The 24,984-nt window shown below is 42.0% G+C and overlaps 1 protein-coding gene and 1 pseudogene across 19 annotated transcripts in view; one reads left to right on the top strand and one right to left on the bottom strand.

Moving 5' to 3' along the window:
• Window positions 1–24,984, top strand: part of CPEB3 (cytoplasmic polyadenylation element binding protein 3) — a 242,765-nt gene that overhangs the window by 169,101 nt on the left and 48,680 nt on the right. For all 19 annotated transcript variants that reach the window (XM_016918864.4, XM_016918862.4, XM_016918865.4 and 16 more), the window contains one exon: window positions 10,776–10,894. In XM_016918864.4, coding sequence (XP_016774353.1) covers window positions 10,776–10,894 — 119 coding nt within the window. The remainder of the gene's footprint in view (window positions 1–10,775; window positions 10,895–24,984) is intronic.
• On the bottom strand, window positions 4,095–4,633 carry LOC450605 (succinate dehydrogenase cytochrome b560 subunit, mitochondrial-like; annotated as a pseudogene).

The raw sequence follows: 24,984 nt of genomic DNA, 5'->3' as shown, positions 1-24,984 counted from the left end.
ACTAGTGTCGTAGAAAACACAAAACAGGCTAGAATCAAGTCTCAGCCTCACACAGTAAATATTGTTAAAGAAATATGTTTAGTTCTGAATCTAAGCGGAGTGTTTAGGAATCCGTGCACTTAGGCAGTATCTATCTGCAGAGCTACCTCTACATTTTAACTTAGGTTAGTTGTTTCCCTTGGAATGTCTTCTCCGTGTTTTCAATGTTTTCACCTATGTTGTACCATTAAGGTCTGGTCCCTGTGCCACCACCTACAGAAAGCCTTTCCTGATTTCTCTATTCATGTCTTCTCTGAAAGTGATCTTTCTTCTTTCTGTGAAGTCCAACTTTTAAAAATATGTTTACAAAAATACTTCTTAGGATCATTAATGCATTGTTCCTAAGTCAGAGTTCTCTGTGAATTTATTCTATACAATCTTCTAGTGCTAGTATATAAACTCCTTAAGAACAAGAATTTGCTCATGATAGTAGTCCCCAGCAGTGTGTAGATTACATAAGTGTTGAGTAAATCTTGGAGATCAGGTATCCTCATTCAAGAGGAAAATGAATAAGAGATCCAGTTCAGAGACCTACAGTGAGTGCTCTCCGCTGCAGGCAGGGATTGATGAGCTGCTTCAACTCTTACCACCCACCACTCTCAATCCTATATTCTAACTAATGAACTCTGCTCACCATTGTCCAAGTGAGTTGACCCTTTGGCCTTTCCATGCCGTGGCCTGTGCACCTTCCTGAACTTGGAATGCCTTTACTCTCTGGAAAAGTAATCAGCCTCTGGGTCAGATATGGCCTTTGCTCTTTGGTGTTCCCTGACGTTTGGACAAATCTGCTCCCTTTTTTTCTCCCCAGTGTCCTGTAGGACATACCTCCAACATAGTGCTTTTAATGTTGCTTATTAGTTATTTACAGTCTGATTTTTTCTGGATCAGGGTTCTTCTTTGGCTTGTTCATCTTTGCAACCTCAGTACTTAGCATCATACCTGGCATCTCCTAGATGTTTTTGGTACCCTTGAATTGAATCCAAAAAAAGTCTCCTGAGGCAAACCAGATAAGTCCTCTGACCTGAAAGCCAAAGTCAGAGAGAATGTTTGGGACAGACTGCCTGTGCCAAAAAAAGTCTGAACTCAGGCAGCTCTGGCTAGAGCAGTGCCCTTTAGGTTTCTCTAGGAAGGTCACTGGTAATAGGAAGCTTGATTTTGTGAGAGGAGAGAGCTGCCTGTCTGTCCAGGCCATGGACCTTTCCTTCTAGGGTTGGTCTCCATCCAAAACCAGCCATTCCTTGGTCTGCCATTTTATGAATGCTGCAGTGGTTCAGGATACAGCTCCACAAGCTGAATTTTTTTTTTTTCCATTTGTAGTTGGTACTTGAAACAAATACATCACTAATAGTATTAGTTGATTTTAAGAACTGTTGATTCCTTAAAAAAAAAAAAAAACCACATCTCTTTTTAGAATGGGAGACCTTGTAGTTTTTTTTCTACAAATTTTTATTTAAAAAAAGTCAAACCTACAAAAAAGCTCTAAGAATAATACAGTGAACACCTATATAGCTTTCTTCTAGATTCACCAATTGTTAGCATTTTGCCACATTTTTGCGTGCATGCTCGCTCACGCGCTCTGTCTCTCTATTATATATATAATATATTATATTAATATGTTATATATTATTATATTATAATTATATATATTATATAATAATATATTAATATATTATATATTAATATATTATTATAATATATAATATATATAATATATATTATTATAATATATTAATATATAATATATATTAATATACTAATATTTTAATATTATTAATAATATTAAATAATTAAATATTATTAATAATAATATTTATAATAATAATAATATATTAATATATTATATATATATGTGTGTGTATTTCCCCAATAGCCATTTAAGAGTAAGTTGTAGGCCGGGCGTGGTGGCTCATGCCTGTAATCCCAGCACTTTGGGAGGCCGAGGCGGGTGGATCACCATGTCAAGAAATCAAGACCATCCTGGCCAACATGGTGAAACCTCGTCTCTACTAAAAATACAAAAAATTAGCTGGGTGTGGTGGCACGTGCCTGTAGTCCCAGCTAATCGGGAGGCTGAGGCAGGAGAATCGCTTGAACCCAGGAGGTGGAGGTTGCAGTGAGCTGAGATTGTGCCACTGCACTCCAGCCTGGGTGACAGAGCAAGACTCCATCTCAAAAAGAAAAAAAAAAAGTAAGTTGTAGGCTGGGCACAGTGGCTCATGCCTGTAATCCCAGCACTTTGGGAGGCTGAGGCGGGTGGATCACCTGAGGTCAGGAGTTTGAGACCAGTCTGGCCAACATGGCAAAACCCCGTCTCTACTAAAAATATAAAAATTAGCCAGATGTGGTGGAACTTGCCTGTAATCCCAGCTACTTGGGAGGCTGAGGCAGGAGTATCACTTGAACCCAGGAGGCAGAGGTTGCAGTGAGCCGAGATCATGCCACTGCACTGCAACCTGGGCAACAGAGTAAGACTCCGTCTCAAAAAAAAAGAATTGTAGACTCTCATTCCTAAATACTTCAGCACATATCTCCTGAGAACAAGAAATATCCAGATTGTTTCAATAATGTCCTTTACAGCAGTTTGTTTTCTTTTGTTTTTTGTTTTTTGTTTTTTTTGAGACAGTCTCGCTCTGTCACCCAGGCTGGAGTGCAGTGGCGGGCGCAGTCTCGGCTCACTGCAAGCTCCGCCTCCTGGGTTCTGGCCATTCTCCTGCCTCAGCCTCCCAAGTAGCTGGGACTACAGGCGCCCGCCACCACGCCCAGCTAATTTTTTGTATTTCTAGTAGAGACAGGGTTTCTCCGTGTTAGCCAGGATGGTCTCAATCTCCTGACCTCGTGATCCTCCTTCCTCAGCCTCCCAAAGTGCTGGGATTACAGGTGTGAGCCACCGCGCCCGGCCTAGCAATTTGGTTTTTTGTTTGTTTGTTTGTTTTTGTATTTTTAGTAGAGACAGGATTTAACCGTGTTAGCCAGGATGGTCTCAATCTCCTGACTTCGTGATCTGCCCTCCTCGGCCTCCCAAAGTGCTAGGGTTACAGGTGTGAGCCACCGCACCCGGCCTAGCAATTTGGTTTTTGTTTTTTTTTTTTTTTGCTTGTTTTTTTTTTTTTTTTTTTTTTTGTATTTGTAGTAGAGACAGGGTTTCACTGTGTTAGCCAGGATGGTCCCTATCTCCTGACCTTGTGATCTGCCCGCCTCAGCCTCCCAAAGTGCTGGGATTACAGGCGTGAGCCACCGCGCCCGGCGCAATTTGTTTTTTTTTTTTAATCCAAGATCCACTCAAGAGATACAACAACTTGCACTTAGATTTTTTTCTTTAATGAGTACTTTAATTTAGTTTCAGAAAAAAATGGTGCCTGACTTCGATGAGAAAGCATAAAATTAAGAGGGTTTTCTGGAAATGCAAGAAAAATAAGTAACCTTTAATATGTTCAATGATAATTTTCTGGATCTTCCTCTTGTGTCAATAGCTATATATATTTCTTCCTCAAAGCAGCTGCTCTAAGAACTAACTAGCCCTCTTTATCTCCCTCTAGCTGGGATAGACTAATTCCCCTCCACCCTCACCTCTCTTCTTTGAATAACACTGCATAGGTGTTAATGGCCTGGGCTCTCACCAATGAACAGAATTGTCCTTTAAGCCAGCAACCCACAGGCAGTGGGACCCAAAGCCTCACCCCCAGTCCCCAGGGCAGAAGCCACAGAGCTGGTATTGTCTCTACTGTCTCAGGAAGAAGGAGCCAAAAGCTGACCTTTGGCACAAATCAAAGCCCAATATGGAAAGAGAATAACTACTTCTAGTCCCAGAGTAGGCAAGTTGTGGGCAAAAAACGGGAATTTTTGCAGTCACCCCATCTTTAGAAACAAGGGGAAAACCAGACCCTTTTCCACTCTTATGGTCTACAAGGTACTCTACTGCTCCAAGGGGATCTGAAAGTGCAAAAGGATCTAAACAAATAAGGAGAACTTTTCCCAGGCTGGAGATAAGAGTGACAAACAGAAAGATGGGTGAATGTAATAATGTGTAGGAATGTGATGCTGGGAACCTCCGTTCTTCATATGGCTGCCAGCCCTACAGAGGACAACACAGTAAGAACCAGGACAGCCACTCCAGACTGGTATAGCTGGGGAATCTTCAGGCCTTTTCCTAGGTCCCACATCAAGTGTCAGACCCCATTCCAGGTATAATACATGAGAGGGAAGACGAGTGCAAACTTAGCTGTGTGGATCAGTGCTGGCCCCAGACACAGGGACTTCACGAGCTCCAAATAAGACTCAAAGTTCCCAGGGAGTAACAGGGCTGACATGCCAAAAAGAGAGGCCCCTGCCCTCAAAGCAGTACCAGTGTCACGGTGGCAGATGGCCATCGCCATGGGAAGAGACCAACTGTAGATAGTGACGTGGGGAGATACAGGACGGTTTAAACCTGTGTTCTTATTCCAGAACCGCTCCATCTCTTGTTTGGCTGTGGTTCCCAAAGGAACAGCATTTCTGATACAGAGCTGAGGGCTAAAGTGGGCTCGGAGGCAATGTCGACCAACATGTCTCAGCAAGAGTGCAGCCATCTTGGGTTCCACATTTAGTTGTTACATCTCTTTAATCTCCTTTAATTTAGACAGTTCCCTAGGCTTTTTGTCTTTCATATCATTAGAAGAGTTCATGCCCATTGTTTTATAGAATATCCTTTAATATAGTTTTTGTGGGCTTTGTAGCAATTATATCTACATAGGCCTTAAATTATAGGACTAAAGCACAGGGTGACCACTTACTGCTATTAAAACAATGTCAGGCTGGGCACGGTGGCTCACACCTGTAATCCCAGCATTTTGGGAGGCTGGGGCGGGTGGATCACCTGAGGTCAGGAGTTCGATACCAGCCTGACCAACATGGTGAAACCCCGTTTCTACTAAAAATGCAAAAATTAGCCAGGTGTGGTGGTGCGTGCCTGTAATCCCAGCTACTTGGTAGGCTGAGGCAGGAGAATCACCTGAACCCCGGAGGCAGAGGTTGCAGTGAGCCGAGATCGCACCATTGCACTCCAGCCTGGGCAACAAGAGCGAAACTCCATCTTGAAACAAAACAAAACAAAACAAAACTGTCAAATGGTCATTGTCATAAGGACATTTTAAAGGCAAGTTCTGTATTAGGGATATTTAAAAGTTTACCTTGCCATTTTTAGATGAGGTGGTATAAATTAATGGGCTCTGGAAACTGATCTGGTTTAATTCCAGATTTCATTCCTGGGTTTTAATTTGAGAATTCCCTTAACCTCTCCAAGCTTCATTTTCCTCATCTGTAAAATGGTAATAATAACAACTGTATTTACCTCATAGAGTTACTGTGAGGATAAAATGAGCTAACATGTAAAATATTTATTAGCAAAGTGCCTAGAACATTGTGAGCATTTAGTACCTGATAGTTGTGGTAGTAGAGTTGTTGATAATTTGTACTAGGTATCAAATATTAAAAAAAAACATGAAAAATTATGTATTTAAGAGATCAGGAAGCTTTGTTTTTGAAAGGTAGCCAAGAACATTTTGGAGGTTGTTATACTTAATGTGTTCTCAGGTATTAAAAGAAAAAAATCACTGCTGGGCACGGTGGCTCACACCTGTAATCCCAGCACTTTGGGAGGCTGAGGTGGGTGGATCATGAGGTCAGGAGATCGAGACCATCCTGGCTAACACCGTGAAACCCCGTCTCTACTAAAAATACAAAAAAATTAGCCGGGTGTGGTGGCAGGCACCTGTAGTCCCAGCTACTCGGGAGGCTGAGGCGGGAGAATGGCTTGAACCTGGGAGGCGGAGCTTGCAGTGAGCCAAGATCACACCACTGCACTCCAGCATGGGCAACAGAGCGAGACGCCTTCTCAAAAAAAAAAAAAAAAAAGTCAGCCAGGCATGGTGGCTCATGCCTGTAATCCCAGCACTTTGGGAGGCTGAGGTGGGTGGATCATGAGGTCAGGAGTTCAAGACCAGCCTGGCCAAGATGGTGAAACCCTGTCTCTACTAAAAATACAAAAATTTGCCAGGTATGGTGGCAGGCACCTGTAATTCCAGCTACTCGGGAGGCTGAGGCAGAGAATTGCTTGAACCTGGGAGGTGGAGGTTGCAGTGAGCTGAGATCGCACCACTGCACTCCAGCCTGGGCGACAGAGCGAGACTCTGTCTCAAAAAAACAAAAAGAAAAAAATATTTTAATTAAATTTACACTTCACACACCTGGCCAATGAAATGGAATTATCCTAATTAAGTTTCTTCCCAAACCTTGGTGTTCCTTTTTCTCCCAGAAAATTGCATTGATCAATTTAGGATTGTTGAAAAAAAATCCCTCAGTGTTCTACCCTTCTTCCCCAACCTGTTTGGCATCAGTGGGAAAGCAAGGAATTTTCGGCCATCCATTCTACCTGTAACTCAGGGTTGTGTTGGTGACAGTGACTAGGAACTGTTCCTGTTCCCTCCAGAGCCCTGTCTGCTTTCATAGACTGGCTTGGAGCTGAGGGCCTCTCATAGCTTGCCACATCACTGAAGCCCCCACATACTCCTCAGGTTACCATTTCTGAAACTGGAAGAGTTTTATAATCATATTATCTGTTACTGGGTCCGAGGGCAAGAGAGAGCAGAGGAAGTTGATAATTTTTTGGCCAAGTTTTTTTTTTTTAAATACCTTTCAAACTAATAGAGAAGCTCTGTTTGTAGGCATAATTGGTTTTTACTTTAAAATATATTAAAATCAGAAAATAATACTACATCTGACATTCTTGTGGGGGAAATGGCTAATCATATATGAAAGCAGATATTCAGTCACTTTATTGTTTGTTTGCAGTAATATTCAGCCTGTCATTCAAGTAACTTTAATTAGGGCTTTTCTTCAGTATCTAGGTTACTTCTCTTTATTCACCAAATGCTTGCAAATGCAAAATAGAAAGTGCATATTATTAATTTGAATTCTAATGTTTGTAATGAGACCATATGCAAAAACTCAACTTTAATTTTATCTATTACAGAAATAATTGAAAATGCAGTAAAAGAAAAATCAATACTCACATGACTTCCTAGTTTATGAAACACCTTTTTATACGTTATCTTACAGCCTACATCTCTGTAAGGTAATTGGGACAAATATTTGGTTTCTTCATTTGACGGAGAAGAGAGCCAAGATTCAGAAATGTTAATATTCAAGTTCATGGTTCCACCACTTACTGGGTGATCTTGAACAAGTCACTTAATCACTCTGTGTAATTTCCTTAAATATAAAGCAGAATTCAAAATAGGGCTTACCACATAGGGTGTGTGTGAAGATGAAATGAGTTAATGTCCAGAAGGCGCTTAGAACAGTGTCTGGTGCATAGTAAATCTCAACAAATGTTAGCTATTAGCTGTTATTATCACATAGCTACTAAATGTTAGGACTTGTACCCGAATCTAGACCTTCTGTCTCCTAGTCCAGAACACTTGCTAGTACCATGTGCAATTTACCTTTTAGTAAATCATTGATTGAATTTCCGCCTCACATTGACCTTGTTATTCTTGAAGGGATCTTCTTCTACTTTGTTTACTTTGACTTTAAATTTCTCAAGATCAAAAGGGAAATATGTTCGAAAGATTCTTCCTGATTTTAAAAAATCCTCTGATTTCTGTTGTCATCTGGGTTTGCTTGACCTTGAAGTATCAGAAGGTGTTTTAGCAGGTGAAGATATCATAAAGTTGTTTTCAAGAGTGATTTTGGGTGTTTCCGGTGAATTCTGTTTTGGTTGGAAGGCCTAAAGTGGGAAGTAGAGTTAGAAGAAATTGTTGAACTACAGCCCAGATTTTGGGGGTTGGGGGGAGTTCAGCCATGTCTCTTATCTACAGTGCTGAGAGAATATTGCCATTACAGAAAATGGCAGCTTGGTGACCTCAGAGTAAAGATAATTGTTTTGACACAGGATTATTTATAGTAAAAGAGCCATCCTGAAGAAATTGGTAAACTGTTATGGACCATTTCCTGGGAAAGGAGAAATTGTTTATAGATATTTCTCTTGATAATAGTATTTGTAGCAGGCTTTTACTTGTGACTCCCAGTTGTTTTTACTCTATCTACTGCCAGTGTAGATATTTTATGGCTGTGAGATGGGCCTAAGTGAAAATCTGCATGCTTTTGTGGGAGTTGCTCAGCTGCTGTAGGGAGACAACCGCCTTTTCTTTGGATGCCCAAGGTCAATGCAAAACTGGATTTGATGTTGAAGATTGCAGAGGGTGGGCAGTGATGTGAAGGAAAAATGGAGTCAGCCAGGAGGCCTTCTTGAGGCAAGGAATAAGAGAAAGCCCCAACTCACTGGGCATTCCCTATCACCAGGCCTTTTTGATGTGTACATAATACAGTATATACATAGATGGAGTACTCTGACTGCAGGGTGTTCAATATGCTTATGATCTTTGTGGATATCTGTACCAGTATTTAACTTGGTAAGAGAGGAGGTTTGAAAGAACCTGCTGAGACCTCCTCTTTGTGATATTTGGACTTTTTAACCCACCTTATCTCTAATATTATCTTTAGTAAGTAGAATTAATGTTCTCATATTAAGTGAAAACACTGAATTTTTAAGATTCCCTGGCACCTGGTGATAGTTCAATACTGTTTGCAAAAGAGGATATGAAGAAATGATGTATGTATTGTCTTTTCTAGTTTTGCAGTCAGGTTTTATTTTTCCTGACTAGCCATCAACAGAATCTTCTGACCTATGCAGCATGAGACCAAAGCCCAGAAAACAGCTCTGGGTCCTAAAACCTTGGCAGTCTCTCTCTTGCAACTACATGGCTGCCCATTCAATTTGGTGCCTTTTCCTGTGTGTTAGTTTCTGCCTGCTATGCTAGGGAGTGGCTGGTCTTTTTTTCTGCTATATTTGCCTGGATGCTCTGTATAGTAGATGGGGAGTTGGAGAAAAGGCTAAAAACGAATAGCCATTATCCATTGCCACTGTCATTACATGTTGCCCAGGACTCCAGAGAGCTTTGCTTCTTAGCCAGTTGATTATGAATTAAACACCTCTGATGTGTGAGAATCTTCTGTATGTGGGGATTCTTATCCTTCTCTGCCATTTACATTCTTCTGATATGCAATGTACCAGAGAAGAACTGTGTTGATGATGGTTTCCTTTGAGGTTAGTAGCAGAGTTGGGAGTTGAGGAATGACAGCTGAGAGATTTAGCAAAGCTAGCAGGGTTGTAGAGAAGTTGAAAGCTTAGACTAGTTCATGATGGGCCTTTGCTCAGTAGTCATTTATGAATGCCAGTGTGGCCACAAGTGCCACAGGTGGCCCCTTGAATATCTGTTGCTCTCTTTAAAGTCTTTGCTGATTCTCCCAAGTTGGGCCTTTGCTCCTTGTGATTTCAGTGACACATTTTGTCCCCACTTATCTCCCTCAGCTTTGTAGTGAGTAGTTAATTGTCTAAATGTTTGTTTCATCTACTTCATAAGTTTCTTTACAAGAGGAACCTGGGGCCGGGCGTGGTGGCTCACACCTGTAATCCCAGCACTTTGGGAGGCCGAGGCAGATGGATCACTTGAAGTCAGGAGTGTGAGACCAGCCTGGCCAACATGGTGAAACCCTGTCTCTACTAAAAATACAAAAATTAGACGGATGTGGTGGCGGGCGCCTGTAATCCCAGCTACTTGGGAGGCTGAGGCACACGAACTGCTTGAACCCGGGAGGCAGAAGTTGCAGTGAGCCGAGATCATACCACAGAGATTGTGCCACTACACTGAGATTGGGTGACAGAGCAAGACTGCATCTCAAAAAAAAAAAAAAAAAAAAAAAAAAAGAGGAATGTGGTCTTGCTTATTTTAGTATTCTCATAAACCATGGATATGTCCCGCTTGTATCAGTTACTTGGTAAATCTTATGGAATTAAACTGAAAAAAACTGGCTGTGTCTATGGAAATCCTGCAGCTAATGTCCATTTTTCTAGACCTACTGTACTCTGCCAAGAGGGTATCTCTTAGAGAAGCAGAGCACCATCATCAGAAATAGCAGGCAAAAGCACACCAGCTTATTGTTGGCCTTTTTAAAAACTTTTTTGAAGCTTTTTGTGTGTGTGTGTTTGTGTGTCAACAAAGCTTTGTTAAAATATCATTCACATACCATACAACTCACCAATGTGACATGTGCATGTCAGTGGTTTTCAGCATGTTTACAGAGTTGTGCGATCATCAGCACAATCAATTTTAGAAAATTTATCATCCCAAAAAGAAACTCAGTGCCTATTCCTTCCAGCTTCCCCATCCTAGGCAGCCACTAATCTATTTTTTGTCTTGATAGATTTTCTGGTTCTGGACATATTTTGTCTGGCTTCTTTCACTTAGCATAATATTTTCAAGGTTTATCCCTGTGGCATGTGGCCAGCCTAGAGCTTTGTAGAAATTGGAAAGCAGGTGGTGCTTGTTTCCTGGCTACTTGTTAGTTGTGGCTAAGGCCAATGGTGAGTCCACCTGCCCTCATTAAGGATAACCAGATGTATTTAGTGGAAATTCCATAGATGTGTTCTAAACTTGCTCCTGTGAGTAATTGTAAAAATTAAACAAGGTAATATCAATGAGCACCTAACTTCGTTCCTGGACAAAGTCCCTTTGTCCCACTTGAACTTCTTAGATTTTAGTAAGAATTTGCCAAAATGAAACAACAGATAATTTGTAATTGGTACTTTGAGTTTAATGTACTGATTCTTCCTCCACCCTTTTGTTTTTGCTCTCCCCAAGGCTATGCCTTTCTGCTGTTCCAAGAGGAAAGCTCAGTACAAGCTTTGATAGATGCCTGCCTAGAAGAAGATGGGAAACTCTACCTGTGTGTGTCAAGCCCCACCATCAAGGACAAGCCAGTAAGTAATACATGGCCAGCTGTTGCTTTTCCAGAGCACATATGCTATTGGAATAGCTGACCTCCTCTTTCTGATAATGGAAATGCTGGTAACTAGGATCCTCTTACCCAGCTTGGCCTTGCTATGCAGTAGAGTTGGACTTTCGTTGGTGATGGGAAACTAACAACAAATTACTCAGTATTTCATTTTATACCTTTGGGACTGTGTGTAAACAAATATGTCCTTGTCTTTCACTTACAGCTCTTTTAAGCTAATTCCTATTCAGAAATTCTGAATCGAGGTAAATAATGCTCTTAGCGGTTTTGGCAGCTGGTTTCCGTCATTATTTCAGATCAAGAATGGAGTTATTTATTTTTGAAAAAGGTCATAATTGTTGATGTTTATGTGCCTCTGAATGCAAGGCATTGTGCTGGGTGGTACCCACAGCTAGTTAAATAGAGCCTTCTGGGTCAGGAGCTTACACTCTAAAATGGATAGTTTCAACAGAGCAGGAGAGGAGAAGGGCAGAGAACGTGGAGCTAAAACCATAATACAGAGTTTGTGGTTAAGAGTTTGTGGCTTCTGAGCCAGAGTATGAATGAGTAAGTCACTGGATAAGGGAGGAAGATTGTGTCCTTCCTCTGGCAGAAGAGCTATCAGTGGAGAAGGGGCAAGATCATGTTCAGAGCAGAATAAAAGAACTTCGTTTATGTGACAGAAGTAGGGATCTGTGGGAAGTTGGCAGGGGTAGGGTGAGGTGAGTTTGTGTGTCAAGGCTTGGTGCTAGATGTGGCAAATAGAGTAAAAATACGACACAGAGTGGGCAAGAGCCCAGAGCTGTATATACCACAGGGCCTGCAGCGGCCTTTGTATGACTAGCACTGGAAATGTAGGGCCTACTTAGCAGCTAGGTTTATTTTCAGAAATGTGCATGGGGAAATAGTTGGATTGAATATAGAAGTTGGAGTGTTGACTCTTGTATTTAAATATCTGCTTGGCTTTGAATAAATCATCTAATCCTTGCTGAACTGTGGTTTCCTCACCTGGAAGATGGGAAGAATAATCATTCTTCCCTGGGTTGTTGAGAGGCTCAGATAAGAGGAAAATGAATGTGAAAGCATTTGGTAGAGGTCAGATACTTGTACAAATTTAACTGGCTAATGTTGTCAGTCCTACATAGGATTCAATAGAGCAAGATTAGAACTCAGCTATGTGGCAATATCTGTTGAGAAGGATGATGACATCTTTAACAGGGTTTACAACTGTTTGCTAAAAAATGATGTTGAGACTTGGCCACCTATAAAGGGGAGAGTGCAGCACTTAAAGCAGAAGAGAGAACTACTAAAGAATGGGGATATTGAGAGTATTCATTGGAGAGTAAGCAAATGATGTGGAAAAAGAGGCAAGGATTTTAGCCAGTATAAAAGTGCCACTGTAATTTTCAAATTTGGAGGCTGTTGCCAAATTTTGGAGTAGTATGAGTTTGGAAAGTCTGTACCCAAAGAAGAAACAAGTCCCCCTCCACACACACAAAAATTCTGTACCTGGCCAGGTACAGTAGCTTACGCCTGTAATCCCAGCACTTTGGGAGGCCAAGGCGGGCGGATCACGAGGTCAGGAGATCAAGACCATCCTGGCTAACACGGTGAAACCCCTTCTCTACTAAAAATACAAAAAAATAGCTGGGGGTGGTGGCACGTGCCTGTAATCCCAGCTACTTGGGAGGCTGAGGCAGTAGAATCGCTTGAACCCGGGAGGCGGAGGTTGCAGTGAGCCAAGATCGCATCATTGCATTCCAACCTGGGCGACAGAGCGAGACTGTCTCAAAAAAAAAAAAATCTGTACCCAATTTGGTAGGATCAGATATCTGAGAGGTAAATTCGCAACCTCCAGAGAGCCTCTGCTACTGGCATGCCAGTTGGAGAGAAGCTGGAGTGAGCTAGGAAGGTTTAAGGTCACACACTGTAGGAGAGGATTAGAAATAAATTTTTCTACATAAAAAGGTAGAGGGATAGTAGTACATGTTGAAATAGTTATGTCCATGCAGGTTAAGAAGCTAGAGATGAACACGCAGAGTTTATATACTTTGGAAGAATCATGTCACTGGCTCTGTAGGGAAGGAGAATAATATGCCTTGTGGGACAAGCCTTCAGCTGGACAGGATGTCTCTTGAGCAGGGAGTGAGCAGCAGTAGGGGTCAGATGGAGGTGTTGTGGTGACAATGCCATTACTCTTGAGTGTTTTCAGTAGAAACACATGTATTATCCTTGGATTGAAGGACTTTTGAAAATAATTAGTAGAATTAATCTGTTTTGGAAATGTTTATGGGGAAACTAGCTTTCACTGTTTGTGTTTTGGCAAATTCTGCCTTATTACAGTTTTCATTTTCTGAGCTCAAGTGCAGCAGTTTTATTGTAGCTTGGTGAATTCTGAATGGCGACTGCCAATCACACATTTCTTTGACCCAGGCATACTCAGAATTTCCAGCATAAACAGTTTTAGTAAAACTTAGGATAGGAAACTTAAAAGTCCCCAAACACCTGCAATTTTAATGAACTGGATCCTATTTTGGGTTCTACTCTTTTGGCTCTATTTTTGAAAACTTCTCTTACTTGGTTTTAGCTCCACATCTACCACCCCACCACCACCCCCTGCCTCATTTATGCATATGTCCCTACCTAGGTTCTGGTACATTCCACCTCATTGTGCATGCTCCCATGAGGGGAAAAAAAGTAAGAACTGTGTTGAACCTTTGGAAGTAAATGAGGACCTTGGCAGTAGCTCAAGGCAAAGTCAACCTTTGGTGCTCACTCACCAAACTTTTTTTGAGCCATGGTGCTTCCTTGCTCCCAGCTTTTGGCTTGGCTAGCCTTTATTTTCTACCTTTCGGGATCCCAGTGCCCTTGTTCTGTTGTTTCATTTTTTCTGACCCTCCCTGGATTTCTTCTTGGAAATACACCATGTTCTAAAATGACCTTGCAGATTTTCTACCCTTTATCTTTCTTTCTCATCGTTTCCCCTCAAACTCCTGTTCCCTTTGGAACAGATTAATCAGATTGTTTTTCTAATGCAGAACCTGATAGTGAGGTCTCCTTTTACCCATCTTGTCCAGGATCATACTTGCTTTTTTTAACTCAAATGAATTCCAAATTTGTGGATTTCAGGTTGTATTAGGGAGATATTTTTCATCAGTGACTACTTCTTATTAAATTACTCAACTCAGACTATTCTGTGTATAGGTCTGGTCCTGAAAGATTGCAGAAGGAACTGTATTTATGGCCTAATTAGTTGACTTCCTCAGTTCCAAAGAATGGGAAGACAAATTGGCAAGAGCAAGAGGAGGTATTGAGGAGCTTCTAGATCTATGATTTTTTTTTCCTTCTCCAGTAAGAGGAGTTTCATAGCTCAGGTATCCCAGGCATATCAGAAGACAGCTGTGTCCATGTGCAAGGGTTCCAGTGAAGCAGGCAGACATTGTGCACAGTGGTCCCTCTCATCAAAGTGACTCTATTTTTTGACTGTATTAATAGATTGAACCTGAAGGTTCAAGACAGCAAGCTAATAGAGCAAGGGACCTAGAAGGTCTAGCAGAGATAGGGGCTGAAAAAGAGTAATCTTGAAAAGAAGGTGGAGAAGGAGCTATTTAAGGTTCTAGAACATGTTGGCCAGAGATGTGGGATAGCAAACACCTTGAAAGGATTATCAGAGGAGTTTCCTGCTTCCTGCTCCTTATGATTTATTTATAGCATGACTACAATTTCTCTATATCCTGAAATACAACAGAGTGATTTTGCTATAAATTTAAAAACCATATTACCAAACTAAAGTATGCTTATGTGGGGATCCATTCTTTACGTTATTGCTCAGGTAATGTGGTCATCCACTTAAAACTTGAAAAATGAAAATCGAAAAGAATGGTAAGAATAAGGAATCTGGAAATAAAGGCCAATTTAATTCTTTAGTTTTTAATTCTGTCCCATGTGTCTGTCATTCTGGTGTTTCCTCCTCCCCCTGTTTGTATATGAGTGGGATCTGTAGCACTTTTCATTCACTCCTCTTTGGTTACAAAAGCAGTCCAGATCCTTTTCCCAGCTATTTAAGACCTTCCCAGTCTGGCTTCAATTTTTTTTCAACTTTGCCTTTTTCTGCTTTCCTTCTGAACCCCATATTTTAACCAAACAGAAATATCTATGCTCTCATCTTGATTCCTTTCTTCCTTCCTTCCTTTTTCTTTTTTTCTTTTTTCTTTCTTTCTTTCTTTCTTTCTTTTTTTTTTTGAGACAGAGTCTTGCTCTTTTGCCTAGGCTGGAGTGCAGTGGTGTGATCTCAGCACACTGCAACCTCTGCCTTCTGAGTTCAAGTGATTCACCTGCCTTAGTCTCCCAGGTAGCTGGGATTACAGGCATATGTCACCACACCTGGCTAATTTTTGTATTTTTAGTAGAGACGGGGTTTCACCATGTTGGCCAGGCTGGTCTCGAACTCCTCACCTCAGGTGATACACCCGCCTTGGACTCCCAAAGTGCTAGGATTACAAGCGTGAGCCACCGCACCTGGCCTCCCATCTCAATTTCTAATTCCTACCCTTAAAGACTCCTTACAAATGCCATCTCTTTCATGAATCCTTCCCTGATCACCACATCATGTATCGTGAATGTTACCTATTATCGTAGCTATCTCCATCCCTATCTAGAGCCATCTTTTTAAAATGGTGTGCCTTCCTTCAGACCATGTTTGAGTACCTGCCGTGGTCAAGGCACAGTACTGGTTACTGTGAACCAGAACGTACTGTGAGTTGATATAAAATCTTGTGTCCAAAAGTTAATTAAATGGTAATGAGGGAATAGCCAAAAAAAAAAAAAAAGGTTAATAGTATAATGCATAGATAAAATAAGTATAGGCTGGGTGCAGTGGCTCATGCCTGTAATCCCAGCACTTTGGGAGGCTGAGCTGGGTGGATCACTTGAGGTCAGGAGTTCGAGACCAGCCTGGCCAACATGGTAAAATCCTGTCTCTATTAAAAATACAAAAATTAGCCGGACATGGTGGTAGGCGCCTCTAATTCCAGCTATTCGGGATGTTGAGGCACAAGAATCGCTTGAACCCAGGAGGCAGAGGTTGCAGTGAGCCGACATTGCGCCATCGCACTCTAGCCTGGGTGGCAGAGTGAGACTCCATCTCATAAATAAATAAAATAAAAATACAAAAATTAGCCAGGCATGGTGGCAGACGCCTGTAATCCCAGCTACTGGTGGGCTGTGGCAGGAGAATTGCTTGAACCCGGGAGGCAGAGGTTGCAGTGAGCTGAGATTGGGCTGCTGCACTCCAGCCTGGGAGACAGAGCAGGACTCAGTCTCAGAAAAAAAAAAAAAAAAAACCCCACAAAACAAGTATATAAATACACAGTATCTATAGAACCTAGCACATAAAAGGTTCCCAAATATTTGCCAAAGTAACAAAGATAAAACAAAAGAATAAGACACAGATTATGTACTTTGGAGAGTTCATCTATACCTAGAATGATGAAAGAAAACTTCCTGGATGAAGTGTCATTTGAATTAGGCTTGAAGGATGAGGAGAATGTGGAGTTGGCCAAGAGAAGGGTGGAAGTATAGGGAATAAAAATTTCAGAGAAAGGCAAAAACATGAACACAAAAATGGGAAATGGTGTGACATGAATGGAGAATATTTAGGTTGGTTAGATGGAGCACAAATATGTGAAAGGGAATAGAGAGAAATTAAATTGGGCAAAATAGATAGAGACTAAGTTATAGAACACCTTGATTGTCTCAGTCCTTCATTTGTGATGTGTTTACTACAGGTATTTCATTCTTTGCTTAGTACCTCTTAACACATAACTATAATTTTATCTTGGCCCATTCGAATCTGGTTTTATATGCCCACATCTTAGAATTCATGGCTAAGCCATATCAGCATGTGTGTCATATCCCACCTCGGAAATCTTTAGCATTTCTCATCTTGATTTATTTATTTGTTTCTTGAATTCTTGGTCTAAATTGTGGTTTGGGGCTGGGCACGGTGGCTCTTGCCTGTAATCTCAGCATTTTGGGAGGCTGAGGCAGGAGGATTGCTTGAGGTCAGGAGTTCGAGGCTGCAGTGAGCTGTGATCACACCAGTGCACTCCAGCATAGGCAACAGCGAGACCCCTGTCTCTCTAAAAAAAAGAAAAGAAAAGAAAGAAATCATGGTTCGGACACCTTCCATCATAGGAATTTCTTCAAAGAAGGAATTTCTTTTCCAAAGTGAGAGACATATCTCCTATTCATTATACATTTGATTTTTTTTTGCCCTGGGTCTCTGAATCTGCAAATTGGTCCAGAATTTCTTAGTGCTTGAATCTTTGGAAGCTGTATTTTTTTTTCAGGGAGGTCTAAAAAATGTTGCATTTCCAGCCGGGCGTGGTGCCTCACGACTATAATCCCAGCATTTTGGGAGCCAAGGCGGGCGGATTATGAGGTCAGGAGATCGAGACCATCCTGGCTAACACGGTGAAACCCCGTCTCTACTAGAAATACAAAAAAATTAGCTGGGCGTGGTGGCAGGTGCCTGTAGTCCCAGCTACTCAGGAGGCTGAGGCAGGAGAATGGTGTGAACCTGGGAGGTGGGGCTTGCAGTGAGCCGAGATCGTGCCACTGCACTCCAGCCTGGGTGACAGAATAAGACTCCATCTCAAAAAAAAAAAAAAAAAAAAAAAAGTTGCATTTCCATTTTACTAAATGGTAGCTAGTGGACAAAATAGCCAATGCCACCCCTTAAGGGATAATGTTCAGTGTTTTCCAGAGTGTGTTCTGAAGAATACTTGTCCCATCAAAGACTAATCTCTTGAGAGGATCGTCGACAAAAGGTTTCCTCATAATGGTAATAGGTGTCATTTTTTGAGCACTTACTTTGTGCATTGTATATCCATTTTGTCTTTTAATTAAAGTTTCCTTAGCCAAAATCATTTGAGAAACATTGATATATTAAGGTTCTGAGAAGTCTTACAATATATACATTTGTGTAAAATTGTTTAATCCAGCATTTTACATACCTGCTTTGGGGATGATACTCGTGCAGATTCCTGTGGAATTAGTATTCCATGAAGCTCATTCAAAGAATAGGCATCTTCCCAGGAAAAACTTAGGTAACCTGAACTTTTATGTGTACATTCCTCTCAAGAGTTTTAGTAATCAGCATGCCAGTAACAACATCCTTGTCCTAGTACCATGGAGCTGAAAGTTCACATTTATGTAGACATTGGACAAAGTTGTCTGGCTGGAGTACAAGATTGCCTGAGACTGTGAACCTGAAAGTTAAAATAGCTGGATACAGTGCTAGTTTCACTGCTAACTCATTTTTCTCAAGCTTTGCTAACTGCTAGTTTTGTTAGTAGGTCCAACAAATGTCCATTGGTCATTTCTTGATGCATTGCAAACAGGCATAAAGAGTGGAGAAAAAAGAGTGGTTAATCACTCACTAGTAAAAATTCATGTTGACTTGTCCAGGAGCCTATCTGGAAGCTGTGACTGGTGGCCAGTAGCCTGGAGGACAGGGAGCCTTGTAGGCACACAACATGATTGTAGTAGAAAGAGTACATGTAGACTGTTTTATAAACCTGGAGTTCAGTTCCAAGATGACTTCACTCTTCTGATCCTTAGCTTCCTTAGCTCTAAAGTAGGGATAATTTTTAGAGCATATGGTGTGGTGCTGTTTAAGTGTGACTGTAAAATGCCTAGCACAGTAGTGCAATATAAGTGCTCAAAAGTGCTTTTTCTTTCAAAAGGGAATCAGCTATTATGTTTATGCTTTCTGAGTGACGAAGCAGCATCAACAGTCATGATGAACACTAGATAATTCTGATCATTGAGTGGGTCTCACCTAGTGGCATCAGAAATTTGCATTCATTAAGCCCAAGACCTTGGGCATCCACTGGTGACCAAAATATACCCTATTTTCCTACCCCTGGAAGGTAACTTTCAGTGGAGTGAGGAGAGTGATCTGGGAGCTGTAGAAGAGCAGCTGCTGGACATGTTTTGTGACACCAGTGTCAGCACCTCAGGAAAACATTTGTTTACACACCAAACGTGCACAGAGCACTCACTAATGGTTAGGCACTGTGCTGGGCAGTTGGGATCCACACAAATATATGGTTTCAGCCTTAGAGGATCTTAGAGTCCAATAGAGGGAAATAGACATATGACCAGTAAATGACCTAAGGAGCCACAGATGCTCTGAAAACCTGAAAGTTAAAATAGCTGGATAGAAGTATTAGAGGGAGTAGTTGTGACGGGGAGAGCGCTCAAAGGGCAGAGTACGCAGATGTTTCTGAGGCAGTCAGAAAAGCCTTTAGAGAGGTGTTGACTTGAGTCTTCTGAGCATAATATTTAATTGATAATGGCTTTATTAAATCAAATATAGTGCAAAGATATACATAACCATTTTCATGGGGCAGTTTATGCATGCTGTATTTCTGCACTGAGTGCCCTTATGAAACAGTATACCGAATTGTTCGAATTGTTCATCAGTAACTGAAGGTCCCAAAGGAGTTGTAAAGCCTGTAGCTTCCTTGCATCAGATAATAGGCTCTGCAGCCTGGTGATGGGGGCAGGAGTTTCCTTTTTGTACCTGGACTGTTTCCTAAACCTGAGGGTGGACTTGGAGCATCCAAGGAGGATGTGAAAGAATTTCCTAGGGTTACTTTTGGCTCCCTGTCTAGGAAGAATCCTGGCTATTTTGATGAAGATTTTCTATTTCTACTTGGAGACTACTTGTATCTAGGGAATGGGAGGAATAGTCTGAATGTGAGAGTTACAGCTTTTTGCCTCGAGGCCTGACGGAGGTCTGACTGAAGCCCCCAGAGCTACCCAGGATATAGTCTTACTAAGGCTAAAGACTCTGATGAGCTGTTCCTTTCTCTCCACTACCCCCAGAAGATGCAGGGAAGGCATCTCTTCCTCTTCAGCACTTGAGAATAATAGATAGCATCTAAACTCCTGAAATTGGCTGACCTATTTGTTAGGGAGCTATGTGGTCAAAATTATGTTGAAATGAGATGCCAATATCAGTGTGCTGTAAAGAGTCTAAACCACAATTATTGTTGTGGCTCTTAGTTTTGGTGATTAATAATAAACCAACTCCTTATGCCATGGAAGAGATAAAGATGCCTCACAAACCACAAACTAGTTTGTTTGTTTATTTATTGAGACAGAGTCTCGCTCTGTCACCCAGGCTGGAGTGCAGTGGCATAATCTCGGCTCACTGCAACCTCTGCCTTCCAGGTTCAAGCGATTCTCCTGCCTCAGCATCCTAAGTAGCTGGGATTTCAGGCACATACCACCACGCCCAGCTAATTTTTGTATTTTTAGTAGAGATGGGGGGGGGGTTTCACCAAGTTGGCCAGGCTGGTCTCGAACTCCTGACCTCAAGTGATCTGCCTGCCTTGGCCTCCCAAAGTGCTGGGATTACAGGTGTGAGCCATCACACCCGGCCACAAACTAGTTTATTTCTGATATTGCTGGGGCAATCCAGTCATTTTGTGAAGTCTGTGATGCTTAAAATAGAATTGCTGACAGCTGGGGTGGGTCTGAGTTCATCACCACTACAACTGAGCTGTTGCAGCTGTATGTCAGCAGACCTAGGTTTAGCTGACTCATCCTGGCTATTAGGATGAGCTGGGGTGCTGCTTCTTGTTGGGGAGAGCAGTCCTGATGGTTCTGCAGTATTGTTTTTCCAATTTATGTAGACTAAAAGGATTGTAGGATTGGGGAGAGAAAAATGGAGACTTTTTTCCTAAAGAGCTTGAGTTTGAAGGGTACTGAAAAGAGGAAAAGGAAAAAAGAAATCAGAGTATGGGGGAAGTAGCTGAGCTCTGAACCAGGTCCTTTTTGGGAAAAAGAACATACAGCTTTGAGGGGGGTCTTTGGTCAGGTGGTTTCCCGAGCTGGCCACCTGATTGCACTGTTGACACCGAATGGTTTGCCATTTGGAACTGCCTTGAGATGAACAGATGAAAATGAAATCCTATGCAGTAGGATGTTCATGTGATGGGTGTTGTAACCTAAAGAAGGGACCATACAGAGTGAGATGTTAAAAATGAGCTTGACGATATGTATAGGTAGATGAATATCTAAATACTAAATTGTAACTGAGAGAACTCTAGCTGTAGGGATATGTGGTTATGTTGAGAAATTTGAAGTCTTGAGGTTTGTGTTAAAAACTGTTCTTGGCCGGGCACGGTGGCTCACGCCTGTAATCCCAGCACTTTGGGAAGCCAAGGTGGGTGGATCACGAGGTTAGGAGATCGAGACCATCCTGGCTAACAGGGAGAAACCCCTTCTCTACTAAAAATATAAAAAAATTGGCTGGGCGTGGTGGCGGGCACCTGTAGTCCCAGCTACTTGGGAGGCTGAGGCAGGAGAATGGTGTGAACCCGGAAGGCGAAGCTTGCAGTGAGCCGAGATCGTGCCACTGCACTCTAGCCTGGGCTACAGAGCGAGACTCTGTCTCAAAACAAAACAAAAAAACAAAAACCATTCTTATTGGCTGGGCGTGGTGGCTCATGCCTGTAATCCCAGCACTTTGTGAGGCTGAGGTGGGCGGATCACCTGAGGTCAGGAGTTCGATACCAGCCTGACCAACATGGAGAAACCCAGTCTCTACTAAAAATACAAAAAAATTAGTGGGGCGTGGTGGCGCATGCCGGTAATCTCAGCTACTTGAGAGACTGAGGCACGAGAATCACTTGAACCTGGGAGGCAGAGGTTGCAGTGAGCAGGGATCGTGCCATTGCACTCCAGCCTGGGCAACAAGAGTGAAACTCTGTCTCAAAAACAAAACAAAACAAAAAAAGCCTATGTTTTCTCCTTGCTGCTGGGGGGAAACAAATATGTTTTCTCCCTGTGGCAAGGGGGGAAAACAAAAACAAAAAATTGTGTTTTCTCTTATCCTGTAATTAAATTAGATACAACAAAAATGTTTTCCTGAGACAAGGGCTGGTTCTGTCGCCCAGGCTGGAGTGCAGTGGCTTAATCATAGCTCGCTGCAACCTCAAACTCCTGGGCCTAAACTATCTTCCCACCTTAGCCACCACATCTAGCTAATTTTGAAAAGGTTTTCATAGAGACAGGGTCTCACTATGCTGCCCGGGCTGGTCTCGAACTCCTGGCCTCAAGTAGTCCTTCAGCCTTGGCCTTCCAAAATGCTGAGATTATATAGGCATGAGCCACCATGCCTGGCCAGAAATGCTTCTTTTTTTTTTTGAGACGGAGTTTCACTGCCCAGGCTGGAGTGCAATGGCGTGATCTCAGTTCCCTGCAACCTCTGCCTCCCAGATTCAGGCAATTCTCCTGCCTCAGCCTCCCGAGAAGCTGAGATTTTAGGCACCTGCCACCACATCCAGCTAATTTTTTGTATTTTTTTTTTTTTTTAGTAGAAATGGGGTTTCACCATGTTGGCCAGACTGGTCTGGAACTCCTGACCTCAGGTGATCCACCTGCCTCGGCCTCCCAAAGTGCTGAGATTACAGGCATGAGCCACCACGCCTGGCCAAAAATGCATTTTATATTTAATTTTAACTAAGAGGTTCTGGTCAATTGTCAATGAAATTTTCATTTTAGGAAATGATGTTATCATATAGCATTCTGTTTAAAGAAATAATGCATAGTAGAGGTCAGGCACGGTGGCTCATGCCTATAATCCTAGCACTTTGGGAGGCCGAGGTGGGCAGATTGCTTGGGCCCCTAAGTTCAAGATCAGCCTGGGCAACATGGCAAAACCCTGTCTCTACAAAGAATACAAAAATTAACTGGGCATGGTGGCGCATGCCTGTACTCCATGTACTACTGTACTCTAGCCTGGGTGACAGACTGAGACCCTGTCTCAAAAAAAAAAAAAAAGACGAAAAGACCCATATTGCATGTCTTGTTTTTCCTAGCCCTTGACCTAATCGTATCCCTATTAATGACCTTTAGTTTTAAGTAGGATGAAACTTTAGTTTTTATATGGAGCTATAATTATTTTACTCTTTATTGATAAAAATTTCAAACTGGGCTAGGCATCGTGGCTCACGCCTGTAATCTCAGCACTTTGGGAGGCTGAGGCGGGCGGATCACTTGAGGTTAGGAGTCTGAGACCAGCCTGGCCAACATGGTGAAACCCTGTCTCTACTAAAAATACAAAAATTAACTGGGCATTGGGGCAGGCGCCTGTAATCCCAGCTACTCGGGAGACCAAGGCAGGAGAATCACTTGAACCCGGGAGATGGAGGTTGCAGTGAGCTGAGATTGCACCACTGCACTCCAGCCTGCTTGACAGAGCCAGACTCCATCTCAAAAAAAAAAAAAAAAAAGAAAAAAAGAAAAATAGTTAAACTGGTTTGGTAACATATCTTTTATACAGTTTAGCCAGAAAACTTTCAGTTCTTTGAACAGCTATCTAATGTTTCAGTTTAGTATACTCTTAATCATTTAAAGTTAAACTCTATAGAAGCGAACTTTTCAGAGCAATAGCAAGAAATAAGTGAGGAAAAGGCCTGGGACGGAGTGAAGTTTCTGAAAACTTCACACTGAGGCGGTTGAATCACCTGATTTCGAGACCATCCCGACCAACATGGAGAAACCCCGTCTCTACTAAAAATACAAAATTAGCCAGGCGTAGTGGTGCATGCCTTGTAATCCCAGCTACTTGGGAGGCTGAGGCAGGAGAATCTCTTGAACCTGGGAGGCAGAGGTTGTGGTGAGCCAAGATCGTGCCTTTGCACTCCAGCCTGGGCAACAAGAGCGAAACTCCGTCTCAAAAAAAGAGTAAGGTATAGTAGGGCAGAATTATTGGAAGTGTAGGTATTAATAGGTGTCATGCAAAAAATGGGGTCTATGGAAATAATTTTAGAAATGCTGTGAGTTAAACAACATTGAACAGATTTTTTTTTTTTTTTTTTTTTTTAGGCAGAGTGTCACTCTTGTTGCCCAGGATGGAGTGCAATGGCGCGATCTTGGCTCACCGTAGCATCCACTTCCTGGGTTCAAGCGATTCTCCTGCCTCAGCCTCCCAAGTAGCTGGGATTACAGGCATGCACCACCATGCCTGACTGATTCTGTATTTTTAGTAGATACGGGGTTTCACCATATTGGTCAGGCTGGTCTCAAACTCCTGACCTCAGGTGATCCACCCACCTTGGCCTCCCAAAGTGCTGGGATTACAGGTGTGAGCCACTGTGCCTGGCTGAACAGATTTCTATAGAATTTCTTAGAGCCTTTAATTAAGTACGCTAATGGGTGCCATGAAACTCCAAGAAGGAGAAGATAATCTATAGTTTTTCCCCAACACTGCTTATCTGGCAGACCAACCCTAGGGACCCATGTTCCACAGAACACACTTTGGGAAACCTTGAAAAGGAATATTAGTGATTTCACTACTAACTGTTGATATTATTAATGTTAAGTTCTTTTAGATTTCTTGAAGGCTGATGTTAAAGTCACTATATGGTATAAATTATTATATTTATACCACTCAGCACTGTGTTTGGTTTTTGTCTTTATTCCTAAAAAGATTTTGCCTTTGGAGATAAGCAGTTATATGAAACAGAAGATAAGAATTTAGAAGATATGTAATTCAGCCAAAAGTAGTCCTCAGGAGAGCTTCCATAGGAATACGTGCTTTAGAGAGAAACTAAAGAAAAATGATTTTTGTATTTTCTCTCATATGTGCTAATGGAACAAAACATTCCATCATTGTAAGCTGTGTGGTAACTAAACTCTTCAAGCCAAAGATCATGGACTGGGTGGGGCCCATGGCATAGATCTGGTCTGCAGATAATTTTATTTAGCCTGTATAGTGACTTTTAACATTTGAATTAGTTCCTATTTTAGAATCTTGAAGTTTCACTTAAAAATCTGAATTTCTAGCCACTCTTGAAAAATGGAAAAAGTCTGACAATACTTAGGCAAGTGGTAACTACTTGCTGGAGCTGAGAAGTAGTTTACTCCAGTGTGTTACTGCCTGCCTGCTAACCCAAATGTGGCTTGACATTTGCACTACCTGTCTGACCCTATGGTCATTTGAGTTTGTGTGACCCCTACCATGAGGACATGGCATGGCCCAAAAGCTGGTGCTTC

The sequence above is a fragment of the Pan troglodytes genome, chromosome 8 (assembly GCF_028858775.2).
Source record: "Pan troglodytes isolate AG18354 chromosome 8, NHGRI_mPanTro3-v2.0_pri, whole genome shotgun sequence".
NCBI classification, from domain to species: Eukaryota; Metazoa; Chordata; class Mammalia; order Primates; family Hominidae; genus Pan; species Pan troglodytes.
This window is presented reverse-complemented; position numbering and strand designations above follow the sequence as displayed.